The sequence below is a fragment of the Cetorhinus maximus genome, chromosome 5 (genome assembly GCF_964194155.1).
Source record: "Cetorhinus maximus chromosome 5, sCetMax3.hap1.1, whole genome shotgun sequence".
NCBI classification, from domain to species: domain Eukaryota; kingdom Metazoa; phylum Chordata; class Chondrichthyes; order Lamniformes; family Cetorhinidae; genus Cetorhinus; species Cetorhinus maximus.
In genome coordinates this window covers 162962799-162977419 of record NC_135883.1, presented here as the reverse complement: position 1 = coordinate 162977419, position 14621 = coordinate 162962799, and the positions used below count along the sequence as shown (strand labels likewise).

The 14621-nt window shown below is 48.0% G+C and overlaps 2 protein-coding genes across 3 annotated transcripts in view; both read left to right on the top strand.

Moving 5' to 3' along the window:
- The window catches only part of parp1 (poly (ADP-ribose) polymerase 1), a 59104-nt gene extending 52092 nt beyond the window's left edge, over positions 1-7012 (top strand). Inside the window, exons 19-22 of the mRNA XM_078542876.1 lie at positions 1553-1680; positions 4402-4463; positions 5440-5554; positions 6342-7012. Coding sequence (XP_078399002.1) covers positions 1553-1680; positions 4402-4463; positions 5440-5554; positions 6342-6423 — 387 coding nt within the window. The 3' untranslated portion in view covers positions 6424-7012. The remainder of the gene's footprint in view (positions 1-1552; positions 1681-4401; positions 4464-5439; positions 5555-6341) is intronic.
- A 2584-nt stretch (positions 7013-9596) lies between these two features.
- lin9 (lin-9 DREAM MuvB core complex component) overlaps positions 9597-14621 on the top strand; it is a 102677-nt gene continuing 97652 nt past the window's right edge. For both annotated transcript variants that reach the window (XM_078542753.1, XM_078542754.1), the window contains exon 1: positions 9597-9653. In XM_078542753.1, coding sequence (XP_078398879.1) covers positions 9623-9653 — 31 coding nt within the window. In that variant the 5' untranslated portion in view covers positions 9597-9622. The remainder of the gene's footprint in view (positions 9654-14621) is intronic.

The window sequence follows — 14621 nt, the reverse complement described above, 5'->3', positions numbered from 1 at the left end:
CCCGGCTCAGAGGGAGGCAGCATGGGGCCTCCTCCCGGCTCAGAGGGAGGCAGCATGGGGCCTCCTCCCGGCTCAGAGGGAGGCAGCATGGGGCCTCCTCCCGGCTCAGAGGGAGGCAGCATGGGGCCTCCTGGGTCAGAGGCAGTGATGGGTGGGAGGATGTGTTATAATCCCAGATGATACTACTGGACAAGTCAGATCCCAGGGTGGAATCCGGATTGATAGATCCTAACTTTCATTTTTTGTTTAGAAACGTGGAGGGCAGCTACTGAACAGAGGCACAGGAGTCAGCTGATGAACTTTTAACAAAAGAATAAAACACTTACTAAACAAGAGAAGATGAATTATATTACAACACTCCTTCACCCACAACTATACCTTTACAGATGTATACAGATTTGTAAGGATAACACAAGTTACAAAAGCTATCTTATGCTCTAACGTTCCCAGTAAGTACACAGTCCATGTAAACCAATAGGTGACCTGTGGTCAAGCACCACACTCTGAAATCAAGTGACAGATGCTACCCCAAACAGATGCAATGGATCTCAATTAACATCACCCCCCCACCCCAACCCCTGCAGACACTTGTCACACTGTGAGTCATCCGGTCTCACTGAACTCCGTCTTTCACACAAGTGTTTCCAATCTCCACTCTCAAAGAACTCTCTTCAGAATATTCTCCAAAACGACACTTTCTCTCGGACACCTTCCGCAAGGGTCCACCTCCAAGCTTTGAAATTCTCCTTCCGATGTCCCTCTCCCCTGGATCGCCACATGCATTCAAGCTTCCTTCTGTGTACTCCCTCTCCGATATTCAGCCATGCCAACAGAACACCACTGCTTTACATGCCCATTGTCAAGAGTTACAGACTTTCAGCTGCCTCCTTGGATCTTTTGGCTTCTCGCAAGCCTATATTGCCTTAAATCTGCATCCTGTAGTTTTCTCCCTTGAAGCTTGGAGCCTTTCTCTCTGCCCTTTACTTTTAACGTCACTTAACAGGACCTTTTCCAGATTCATGTCCTTCCTTTTGACTAGAAGGTCTTCTTGCGACTTTAGTTTTTTCCTTTAGAACCTGTTCCCTCATTTCTGGGACATTCTCCTTCAGTTTTTATTGGAAATCTGCTCTCTCTGCAGTTCCCTCTGCTGTGTCCAGCCTCTCTGGAATCCTGACTTCAACTGAACTAAAATTGCTTTTCTGGTATCCTCTGACACTGGGTCCCTCTCTCTGGACCCCTGTTGCTAAGCAACAGCACAGTTTTTCCTACCTTGCGTTTGTTTTAACTTGCCTTCAAGAGTCATAAAATCTCATTAGAATGCAGACGCACAAACAAACCCTTAAACCCTCTGTGTTCAATCCAAAATGAAACTAGATCCCAGGTTTCACCCTTAACCCACAAATAGAAAAATATACATTAAACTTAAAGATATACCTTGCAGCTAACACATCCAAATACAAATATAACTTACTTAAATATCTCTTATTTTCTAACAGGTGTGTGAAGGAGAATGTTCCATCATTGTATTTATCATTCTTTTGCTTCCTAATAGACCGGTTACATGTTCGGTAAAGGCGTCTATTTTGCTGACATGGTTTCCAAAAGTGCAAATTACTGCCACACGTCGCAGGCCGAACCTGTGGGGCTCATTCTATTGGCTGAAGTGGCATTGGGGAACATGTGAGTAGCAAAGCTGGCTTTCGTTGTCTGTATGTGTGTCAGTTTGTGAAGAATCAATTTGCGATTCATGTCACAGTGATTTGATTTTGGAACTGCAGTAGGCCGTTCAGCTACTCAAACCTGCTGTGCCATTAGTTCTTCACAAATCTGTATCTTAACTCCACTTACCTCTCTTGGTTCCATAATCCTTAGTCCCCTTGCTAATATTAATCTCACTTTTCAAATTTTCAATTGAGCCCCCAGCCTCAACATTTTTTTGGGAGGGGTGGGTGTTCCAGATTTCCACTACCCTTTGTGCGAAGGAGTGCTTCCTGACATCACCCCTGAATAGAAGTTAGAGTCGTGCTGGACTTGAAATGTTAATTACTTTCTGTCTGCACAGATGCTGCCAGACCTGCTGAATTTTTCCAGCATTTTCTGTTTTTCTTTCCGAGCAGCCTTGCTCTAATTAAAGAGTCTCCCTTTGTGCCCTCGACTCCCCACCAGAGGAATTTGTTCTCTCTATCAACTCCTTTAATCATCTTAAACACCTCAATTGGATCACCCACTAAACTTCAAACCTCAAAGCAATACAAACCTAGATTATGCAACCTGTGTTTGTACTTTAACCCGTCTGGTTCCAGATAATTCTGTCTAATATATCATTGCTGAGCTGCGATGCCTAGAACTGATGGCTCAGTAATGTAAAGCACATCCTGCACTTGGCTGTACAGATTTGGAAGGCCCTGGATTCGATCCCTGGTCTTGGCTGAGCTCACTAACCTGAGCCAGGTGCAGTTATGGGGACCAGTAAAGCCCCTCCCCGAATTGGCAAGAGGGAAACCAGCTGTATTCCTGCTGTTAGTCGCCATCCACAGCCCTGGCTGGAGCGCAGGTGTAAGTCTTGCACTGCACATGAGGAAGAAGACGGTCTATTCTTTTATACAGAGCCTGGAGAAAAATAAATGCAGAAGAGCCAGACTACTTGAGCTCATTTATTTAATTTAACAGAAAGTGATTCAGGATAAAAAAAAGTAGGTTCATAAAATACTTGAAACTGTGAAAATACTTTTAAACAAGTGGAGACAGGTCCCAGCCAGTAAAAGACACATTTCAAGAGGTTCTCACTCAGCAGGAGGGTGATTGACATTTATGATTGGGGTTCTTCTTTTCTCAGTCTGAAGGCAGGTCCGACCCACAGGGTCAGAACCTCCACCACGGGCAGGGTAAGGAGGCAGGTCCCGAATCCACCCCAGCCAGAAAGGGGGATTGAACCCCGTGCTGTTGGCACCAATCTGATCCGCACTGGCCGTCCAACCAACCAGCCTCCCAAGGAGGCCGAGTTGCTGTGGCAACATGCACTTTTGCATGCATCATGTAGTCTCGGAGCTATGGATAGTGATGGTAGAGGCTCCAATTACTTTCCAGCACATGGCTGACGAGGAATCTCTCCTCTTACCGCCTGCCATTGGTGTATTTTGGAAGGATTTACAAGCTGATACCGAACCTGTTTGGCCACAATATGAACACACCTTCCTTGACTATTAAGTCCCAGAGTGGGACTTGAATCTGGAGCTCCTGGCTCAGAGGCAGGGACGCTACCCACTGCTCCGCAAGACCTCCTTTGCAATAGGTTAGAATAGGAGGCGGTGAGGACCCTGGAATTGGCAGTGCAGTAGTTTGGGGGAACTAAAGAATGTACCAACGTGGCGTGAGGTAGTTAGCTCCAGTGCGGAGCTAGGACTGAGGTGGGAGTTGGTAGCTCCAGTGTGGAGCTAGGACTGAGGTGGGAGTTGGTAGCTCCAGTGTGGAGCTAGGACTGAGGTGGGGGTTGGTAGCTCCAGTGTGGAGCTAGGACTGAGGTGGAAGTTGGTAGCTCCAGTGTGGAGCTAGGACTGAGGTGGGAGTTGGTAGCTCCAGTGTGGAGCTAGGACTGAGGTGGGTGTTGGTAGCTCCAGTGTGGAGCTAGGACTGAGGTGGGAGTTGGTAGCTCCAGTGCGGAGCTAGGACTGAGGTGGGGGTTGGTAGCTCCAGTGTGGAGCTAGGACTGAGGTGGGGGTTGGTAGCTCCAGTGTGGAGCTAGGACTGAGGTGGGGGTTGGTAGCTCCAGTGCGGAGCTAGGACTGAGGTGGGGGTTGGTAGCTCCAGTGCGGAGCTAGGACTGAGGTGGGGGTTGGTAGCTCCAGTGTGGAGCTAGGACTGAGGTGGGGGTTGGTAGCTCCAGTGCGGAGCTAGGACTGAGGTGGGGGTTGGTAGCTCCAGTGTGGAGCTAGGACTGAGGTGGGGGTTGGTAGCTCCAGTGTGGAGCTAGGACTGAGGTGGGGGTTGGTAGCTCCAGTGCGGAGCTAGGACTGAGGTGGGGGTTGGTAGCTCCAGTGCGGAGCTAGGACTGAGGTGGGGGTTGGTAGCTCCAGTGTGGAGCTAGGACTGAGGTGGGGGTTGGTAGCTCCAGTGCGGAGCTAGGACTGAGGTGGGGGTTGGTAGCTCCAGTGCGGAGCTAGGACTGAGGTGGGAGTTGGTAGCTCCAGTGTGGAGCTAGGACTGAGGTGGGAGTTGGTAGCTCCAGGGCGGAGCTAGGACCAAGATTGGATTGGCACCTACTTTGTGGAGCTCACTTTGGGATTGCAGTTCGTAGCTTCCTACTGTGATGAAATTCTAACTTTTCTATTGAACTGATGGGCACAGTTCAAAGTCCAGTGCTGTTCGCAAGGGCAGTTAGTGTCTAATATTGTGTTTTCACAGGCATGAGTTGAAACGAGCAAATCATATTACAAAACTACCGAAAGGCAAGCACAGTGTGAAAGGTAAGTACAGTATGAAGGTTGAGTGTGGCGCGAAGGGTGCATTCTGTTCCATTATATAATGAAGCTGAATGTGAAGGAATTCTTCCCAGTGTGTTGGGGTGAGATAAATGACGCACTGGGATATCACCACTCATTGTTATACCTCATCCCTGGCATTCACTCTGCCTTGGCTCTTGGAGTTTCCTTCCTCTCCCCCTCCCCTCCCCCAGCCTCAGAGTGCCAATTTGCCAGTGTCTCCCCCACTCCCGAGAAGCTATCTGGAACTGGTTGGTAGCAATCCCATCCAAGTCACAAGTTGGAGGGTTTGAATTCCTCTCCAGACATTCCCAGCCAGGGGAGACCAGAACTCAGGCTTTGAAGTCTGCATTGATGCCCAGTGGGGTTGGGTTGTGGGGGTGGGGGCGGGGGGCTGGTCCTCCTGTCTGGTGGGTGTGTGTATGTATGGCCCTACCCTTTCGCATCCCATAAAGCCCTCCCAGCATACAGGACTGAGCTGTAGGTTGACTTGAAAGGAGAGCTCACACTGTGGCTGTTAAGACCGTCGATTCTTCCGCTCCTGCACTCCGTTCTCTGAGGGAAGAACACAGAGACTTGGAAGCAGGATCGACGTCTCCATCCCTTTCTAGTTTGTGTGCGATGATCCCGCACAGGTTGGAGTGTTTCCTCTAGAGGGAGGCCAGGAAGAATTTGTACTTGGCTCTGATGATGGGCCTTGGTCGCAGGGGCGGGGCTGAGGGCCGATTGGTGATGTTGATGGAGGGGACGGTGTGGAACCAGATGGCTCTGGGTCCTGAGGCCCCGCTCTCCGATTTAAGGTGATGGCAGCAGCTAGGGGAGGGAGGTGGGGTGGGGGTGGCAGTTTACAAGGGGCTAGCTTCAATTCCCTGTTAGCTGCTGGGGACTGGGCAAAGAGCGTCAGGCTGTTTAGGAATATCACTGCATCTCTGAGAAAACTGTGGTTCCTGTTTCTTCACAGGCATTGGGAAGACAGCTCCGGATCCCGGTGCCACCATCAAGATGGATGGAGTGGACGTTCCACTGGGGAAAGGCGTCCAAACACAAGTCACAGACTCCAGCTTGTTGTACAACGAGTATCCTTCTCTGTGTGGGAGCAATGCGGGCACTTTCAAACTAACCAGGCCTGTGGTACTGCAACCCTGCTGTCCAGCTTGGGGAAGGGGCCACAAGTTGATGCGTTTTTGTTTCAAACAGGCTGCCGACCTTTCACTTCTGACACCTGAACCCAAATTCAAGGGGAGACTTGATGGGAAGCTGGCCTTGCTCTAATGGATGAGAGCCCAATGAGAAATGGACTTGGATTCAATTGGACTCTCGAAGAGAGCTGCTGCTGCAAGCTGGTCTATGGGACTTAGTGGGTGAGGAACCCCTCTCCCCATCGCCCATGCTCACCCCACCACATACAGGCAAGAGCTGGGCACACCTTGCTTATCCCAACAGTTAGTGGAAGGGGCTTCCTTAGAACAATGTAGTGCAGAAGGAGGCCATTTGGCCCATACTATCTGTGCCTACCCTGTGCAAGAACCCCTCTGTGCACTCAACATTTAGCCAAGGCAGGGCTCAGCCCCTCTCTGCATTCACTAGCCAAGATCCCCAACACAGGAGTCTCTCACAGTGAACCTCACAGTGCACTAACTGGCTGAGCCGACCTCCACACACTACGCCCTCACTGGCTAAGACACCCAACATCCACTGGCCAAGACTCAGTCTTTCAACGCTTGCTGATGTGTCTAGTGAAGAACAGACCACAGGTGAAACTGTACCACAGGGTGAGTCAGCCAGCGATGGGACCAATGGGGGAGGGGAAGCACGATTGTTTCACTGGGGTGTGGTTTTCTACCTTAACTCATGATCTTTCAGGTACATCGTCTATGATGTGGCCCAGGTGAACATGAAGTACCTGCTGAAACTGAACTTCAAGTACAAAAGCTCGCTGTGGTGAACACTCCGCCTCTCCCCCTAAATAAATTCCACCATTCGCAAAGTCAGGCTATAGGAAGAACCAAGGTTAAGGGGCAGCGGCAGGGACAGGATCAGAGCTGGCATTCTCATACTCAGCTGGGCAGTGGCCTGGGGGAGGGGGAGGCTTTGGGCGAAGATGGAGGAGAAATAACCACCCCTCCTCCCCATATTACAAACTGACAAAAGCCATAAATGAAGATGATTGTTATTTAGATTTTTTTTTTTACGTGCAGGTTGACTACTCTGGGGGAGGGATTTGATTGAGTGTTAAAATGGCTGTTAATTTTATTTAGTAAGTGAAGTGGCTTAACTGACAGTTGGAAAGCATTTGGTTTACTTGTGAGAAACCTTTGTTGCGAGATGGGAGGGAGAAGAGAGGTAGGGGGTAGCGATCCCTACCTACCCTTGTAAAGGCTGACAGACCCAGGGCTGTATAGTTTTTTTTGTATTTGCTACCACCTCTTCATTGGAAAGGTGATTCTATTTCTCTTTCACTTCAGCCATCCCTTCAGCATTTTCTTTTTCCATTTTATATTATGTGAGGAATAAAGGATAGCTTAAAAAAATAACCTTGCGTCTGTGTTTATTATAATGCTAGAATAATTAGTTGTACCTTCGAGTTGATCTTCATTCTAACAGCGTGGTAAGGCTGGCAATTTATTGCCTGTTCTTCGGTATCAGTAGTCCGGTAGCATTCTCGCCCAAGGCAGAAGATCATAGGTTCAAGTCCCACTCCAGGACTTGAGCCTATAATCCAGACTGACACTCCTAGTACACTACTTGGGGAGTGCTGTGTTGCCACAGGTGCCGTCTTTCCATTGGGATGTTAAACCTAGGCCTCAAGTGGTGTGCACAAATGGGTTGCTGCCTTTCCTACACTACGACTGTTCAAACGCAATTCATTGAGTGTGAAGAGCTCTGCGGTGGCCTGAGATCGTGAAACGACTTGTAAAATCCTCCAGCAGAGATGGCGGCCATTCCACGATTTGAGCTTGGGAAACTCACTGCACATAGCGAGTTAAGTCAACTGCACACAGCGAGCTAAGTCAACTGTACAAGCCACGAGCTGGGACATGGAGCAAAGGAATACTTGGTTATTCATCTGCCGTGATGAATGGGTGGGCATAACCATCATGAGTTTCCGACACACTGCATGGAATTGGGATCTTCGCAAATTAGGTTAACCACTCAGCCCAAACATGTGACAGCAGAGGGCAAACTGACCCAGAGAAATGCTTAATTAGTGCCTCCGAGGTGTGTGAAGACCTAAGCTCATCTCTTGACCGTGGGGATCACTGTTATTAGCCCAGGGGGGAGTGCAGCTGTCAACTTGTGTTGTCCCATGGTAAGTTAATTAGGTATTCTCTGGCCAAGAGTGAGGGTCACTTGTGGTTACTTACCTGTTTAGTTTGACTTGTTTTTTTAAAAAAATTCATTTTCCATTTACCTCAGAGAAGATCTGGCTCATAATTTAAACTTTTTGTCCCTTGCTTTAAGTAGCTTTAAGACAGTCTGAGCTGTTTTTCTGTACATGGTATCTTTTATATTTGATTGCTGGAATCCTAAGCACAGTAGGGAAGACCATTCAGCCCATTCTCTCCCTCATGGATGGTTCCCTTTTTTTGGATACAGATTCCGCCATTTAACACTGACTGCAAACATTCGAGCAACAACAGACTGGGAAAGATATATGCTAGCCTTGATCAATGTTCCCAGGTACTGACCTCTTTTACAAGGAGACCTCTGCTTCTGTATCCCAATAAGTACTATATAATTCAGCTGGTTTATCAGGCAAACGGTACAAAACTTTCAGGTGGAGACATTAAACTGAGGCTTTTGTCCCCTAAAGCGATGTTAAAAGATCCCGTGGCACTAGAAGAGCAGGGAAGTTCTCTGTGTTGGCCAGCATTTAACCCTCAACCAACATAATTAAAAATTGGTTTTCTGACCATTATATTGTTATTTGTGGGAGCTTGCTGTGTGCAAATTGAATACTGTGTTTCCTACGTTACAACAGTGACAACATGTCATTGGCTGCAAATTGCCTTGGGACATCCTGAGCAGATGAAAGGTGCTATATAAATGTCTGTCTTTAACCATTTGTCCTTTCTGCTAAAGTCAGTTACTTTAGCGCTGTTTATAACAAGGACATTTTGGACATCCTGAGGCTGTGTAAAGATATTTAATTATAAGTCTGTTTTCCCTCAATTGTGGAGTGTCAGAAATGGAGTGTCACAGGCCAGGAGGTGGCACTACAGTGACACACTAGTGGCTCAGGATGGCAATGTTGATGCACTAGGCTTCTCCAACCTGATTGAGATCCACTAACTCAGCATTGGCCAGGGATCGAAACCTGGTTTGTTCTGTCCCGCTGGCCCTCCCCAATCCCATTTTTCCCACCTCAGGATGGCCCCAATTCCCTCCCACGCCACCTATGTTGGGAATGTTCTGTCAGTGGGATGGTGGTGATGGTGTCTGAGACTAGTGGTAATGTATGATTCCCCAATTTTGGCTGGTAAGGAAGACTGTGGAGTCCACAAGGCCAGGTGTGCCATTGTTGTTTCTGGTGGTACTTTTTTGTACTCAGCTTGTTTGACAGTCTGGATGCAGGTAAGAATGGCAGATTTCCTTTCTCTAAAGGGACCAGATGGGTTGAGGAGCAGTAGCTTCTTTGGCAATTCACCCGTGTCCCCAGACATGACCACCAGGCCTTGGTGTCTGGGTTTAATTGAATTTAGATTTGGGATTTGAACCCATGTCCCCGGAGCCTCTGCCTCTCCAGTCCAAACCACGAGGTCTGGGTTTAATTGAAACAAAAACAGAAAATGCTGGAAAAACCTCAAGCAGCTCTAAACATCATTTTGAGTCTCGAAATGAACGCTGTTTTCCCTCTCCACCTGTTAGACCTGAGTTTTTCCATCATTTTGATTTGTTCAATTTCCATCCGCAGTATTTTGCTTTAATTGAATTTAGATACCCCAGGTACCCAGTGACATGACCGCTAGGTCTGGGTTTAATTGAATCTAGATGTGGGATTTGAACCCGTGTTCCCAGAGCCTCTGGCTCCCCAGCCCAGTGACATGACCACTAGGCCACGGTGTCTGGGGTTTGTTTCTGCCGCCCTGGCGGACCCACAATGCCGCGCGGCTCCCTTTGAAAAGCGGCGCGGCCGATTCAAGATGGCGGAGGTGGAGGAGCTGCCGGATGAGAGTGAGTCCGGGGGACGGGAATGAAGAGCCGGCAGCCGGGTGGCGGAGGGGCTGAGCCAGACACGGGGACCCGGCCTGAGGGGAGCGGGCAGCGAGGAGCCACCTCCTCTTTCTACCCCACCCCCCTTCCCCGGGCCGGTGGTGTGGTGGTGGGGGGGATGTCTAAGTTGTTGCCGCCGCCGGCGGCCGGTCCTCCGCTACCTGCTGTCCTCCCCCAGGCCGGGGGCGGGGTGGCGGGGGAGAGAGGGACAGGGATCCGCCTGATGAGGCCGAGGATCCGGCACTGACAGGCCGGCCAGCCGGGCCGAGCCGGGCCGGACTGGGCCGGGCCGGGCGTTCACCTCTGCTGCAGACCGGGACAGCGAGCTGGAGTGGAGGCGGCCCTGGGGCTGCCTGAGGATGGGGCGGCTGTCTGGCTGTCAGGCTCAGGCTCCCCCTTTAGCCCCCCCACCCCCCAGCAGCCCGGGTCTACCCGCACCCCCCACCTCTCCCCCCCCCCCCCCCCTGGGGATCAGTGCCCAGGACAGACAGAGACATTGCGGGGGGGGGGGGGGGGGAAACTAGGTCCCTGGTTAGAAAATATAAATCACAGCAGAAGCTGCTGGAGGAGGAGGAGAGGGGTGGAAATCACCTTCAACACACTCCCACTGCTGGAAGAAAAGTTGTGATATTATTTATTTAAATTTGGGGTTGAATTTAGTTCCTGTTTTTTTAATGTGTGTATTTTTATACAATAAGTTATTTGACAGTGTAACTTAATACTGCGGTTTGTTCTGTTTTGCCAGAAGTCCTCAGGTTGCGGGTAATTTGGTCAAACTGATTCTTGGGCTCCCTGTTGTTCTCCATTGGGGTTTCCTGGACACGTTCCCAATTATTTGGGCATTTGGTGGCTACGGGTGTTGCAAGCAGGCTCGAGGGGCTGAATGGCCTATTCCTGTTCCTGTTAAAGATGCAGCTTGCAATCTGGGGCATTGTATTCCACTGTACTCCTGGCTGGTTTTCCTGCATTCCACCTTGCGTAAACTCGAGGTCATCCAAAACTCTGCTGCCCATTCTTAAGTCCGACCAAGGCCTGTTCTCTTATTATCCCTGTGCTAGTTCACCTAAGTTGGCTCCCAATTAAGCAATGCTTTAATTTTACTTGTTTTCAAATCCCTCCATGGCCCCACAACCTTAAGATATCCGCACTCCACTAATTCTGACCTCTTGAACATTCTTGATGTTAACCCCTCCCATATTGCCAGTTGTGCATTCAATTGCCCCAGGCCGATTTTTAAAAATTCTTTCACAGGCTTGGGTGTTGCTGGCCAGGCCAGCATTTGTTTTTCTAATTGCCTCAAACTCTAGAATACCCTCAATAAACTTCTTTATCGCCCTTTCCTCCTTTAAGATGAGGTAAGAGTGACTGCCCTTGACATCAAGGAAGTATTTGACTGTGTGGCATCAAGGAGCCCTAGCAAAACTGAAGTCAGTGGGAACCAGGGGGAAATCTCTCCATTGGTTGGAGTCATACCTAGCACAAAGTAAGATGGTTGAGGTCAAGCATCCCAGTCCCAGGAGTTCCCCAGGGTATTGTCCTTGGCCCAACCATCTTCAGCTGCTTGATCAGTGACCTTCCTTCCATCATAAGGCCAGAAGTGGGGATGTTCGCTGATGTTTGCATAATGTTCACCATTCACAACTCTTCAGATGTTGCATATGGACACAGACTGCATCAGTAAGACCTGGACAATATTCAGGCTTGAGCTGATAAGTAGCAAATAACTCGTGCCACAGTGCCAATTCCAACAAGAGAGAATCTATTCATCACCCCATGACATTCTGCCATTACCATCACTGAATCCCCCTCTGTCAACGCCCTGGGGGTTAACATTGACCAGAAACCGAACTGGAATAGCCATATAAATATTGTGGCTACAAGAGCAGGTCAGAGGCTGGGAATTCTGTGGATTGTAACTCGCCTCCTGGTTCCCCAAAGTCTGTCCACCAACTACAAGGCACAAGTCAGGAGTGTGATGGAATACTCTCCACTTGCCTGAATGAGTCCAACAGCACTCACGAAGCTCAATACCACCCAGGACAAAGCAGCCCACTCTATTGGCACCCCATTCACCGCCTTCAAAATTTCACTGCCTCCAACACTGATGCACAGTGGCAGCAGTGTGTACCATCTACAAGACACACTGCAGCAACACACCAATGCTCCTTCAGCAGCACCTTCCAAACCCATGACCACTACCATCTAGAAGGACAAGGGCAGCGGATAGATGGGAACACCACCACCTGGAAGTTCCTCTCCAAGCCACACACCATCCTGACTTGGAACTATATCACCATCCTTCACTGTTGCTGGGTCAAAATTCCCCCCCTATCAGCACTGTGGATGTATTTACACCACCTGGACTGCAGCGATTCAAGAAGGCAACTCACCACCACCTTCTCAAGGGTCATTTGGGCTCGGTAATACATTTTGGCCTAGCTGGTGGCACCTACGAATTAAAAAAAAAAGACATTCCTTAAAAGCTACTTCTTGGATCAAGCTTTTGGTCACCTGCCCTAATGTTGTCTTGCATGGTGTCAAATTTTGTTGCTTCACTCCTATGAAGCACCTTGGAATGTTTTACTGCACTTGCAGCACTCTATAAATAAATGTTTTTGCTGCAGGTTTTTAATCTGTGGTCTGAGGCTATCTTGGTTATGGAGGTGGAGAGAATAAAGCACCTGAGAGGCCACCAAATTTTTATGTTTGTTGTTTATTCTCTCTTTCATGTAAAATGTATTTGGGGCATTTTCTGTGTTCAAGGTGTAATATAAATACAAGTTGGTGCATTTTCCTATTTACTAATGCTTTATTTCTGTGACTGTGAAATAAGGTTTTAGTTAAGGATGCTGATTTATATCTCTCGAGTTCGTGTGAGTGTTTGTCTTTGTGGGAGGGGTGGACAAGTGGTCCATCGAGACAGTCTGAAGAAACGCTGCTTTAGGTGAGAGGGAACGTTTTTGTGTACACTTTGGGTAATTTTCACAACTGTGCTGAATGAATGTTTATGATTGTCAGGTTTGTGTGCTGCACAAGCACTTGGAGCTCTTAACAGGCTGCTGCTTCAGATGAATCAAAGTTGTGGTGTATTTGTAAATTGCCTTCACAGCCCTAAAGCATAATCACAGATTCAAGGAACTGGATGCCTAGTTCTTCATTTTTAAGTCTGACCTTTGATAGAACTGTGATGCCGCTGAGGAGAGTTCCTTTGCCTGCTGTAAAAGGAATTGATATATAGTTGAAAAGGAGAAATTTGCAGGGCTCTGGGGAAAGAGCAAGGGGGGGTGCAGTGGGAGTACTTGGAAACTCCTTCAAAGAGTTGGCACAAGCAGGACGGGCTGAATGTTCTCCAGTGTAGCAGGGTTGCTGAGTGTGGTTACTGGTGGATGATGGCTGAGCTTCTGAGAGGTACAGCATTGTGTAGAGATAACAGTATAAAGTCTTGTGTGGAACTGATTTTTCATTGTTGAGCTTGTTTAACACGTCAACAGTGATATGTAAATTGTGCAAGTAAATCTTTGTCTGTATGATGCTTTGAATTCATTTTAAATTACTGTTCTAACCTAGTGACAGATCTGCAACCACCATTACTTACTATCTACAGCTTATGATGCATGATGCGCTCTCACCAGACAACATAGAATTTTTTGAATTCACGTAAATATGTATTGTACAAATCTCACGCACCCACCATTACATTTTAGTGAAATCCCATGACAGCCCTAGTTTTTGGTTTGCCAATCACTTAATTAAACCAGCATGGCAAATTATTACTTCTACAGTGTGGCCTTCCCTATATAGAACTGAAACTGGGCTGCAGTTATTACACCGAAATGAACTTAATTGAAAACAAAGGACTGAGAGTAAATTGAAAGCTGTTTTATCTTGGGTCCATTCACCGCTTCACAAGATCACACAAGTTAAATCTGGATCAAGCCAATCTTTCAGTTCATCCATCCAAGAAAACTCCAGTTCATCTCCCCTCCCCCAGCGCAACTGTTTTTAAATGTGCTTTGTGTTTGACATCTCCTACACTTCCATGTCTTACCTCAGAAGCATTGCTCTTCTGAGGCATTGCACATTTCTTACTTAAACCAATGGAATGGTACAACAGGCTCGAAGGGTTGAATGGATGTCCCCTGTTCGTAAAAGCCGACTCAGTTCTGTGAGTTTGAGATTCTGCTGTTTGTTTCAGGGCCCCAGTGTATGGGTGCTGCTGTCTTGTGAAACAAACGTCAGAAGCACAGAGTATAAAAGCACCTTTTTAAATAGTTCCCTATATTTAAACCTTCACTCCTGTACTCAAAGTCTCACTCCAGGGTGCACGCACCAACACCACAGAACATGCAACGATTCAAGGAGGAAGCCCACCGCTACAGGACAACTCAGGGTGGGCAGTAAATGGGGCCTTGCTGTTGTTCCGCGCTTGTGGGTTTTTGGCCAGCTAGCTTTGTAATGTTTCTGTCTTGATGGCTCGTTCTGCAACGTAGAAGTCGTCAAACATGAGTGTGCTGTAAACTCAGGTGATTACATATTAGCAGAGAAATGCACCCCCGCTCTCTGCCCGCCTACTTGGTCAATTCAAGTTCAGTGTACTCTGATGATCAATATCCACATTGTTGAGAGTGCAAGGTGAGTCAAATGCTGGATTCTGCTGACATTTAAAAATCACTCCAGACTTACTCATCTGGTGTATCCCTCCTCCCACAAGTTTTGGTTATGATGATTCCATTTTAATTATTTCCTGATATTGTATTGCTCAGTATAGGAGTTCCTGAGTCAGTATTATTGATGTTTTAGAAGCACAGTAGTACAGTTGCTGTCAGTTTGAGATAACGTGGTTAATACAGCCTGTAAGTATTGGAACAAGGGGGAGCAGGTTAACAGTACATTGTCATGAGAGGTGCTTGTCTGGAATGCTTTTTCTGT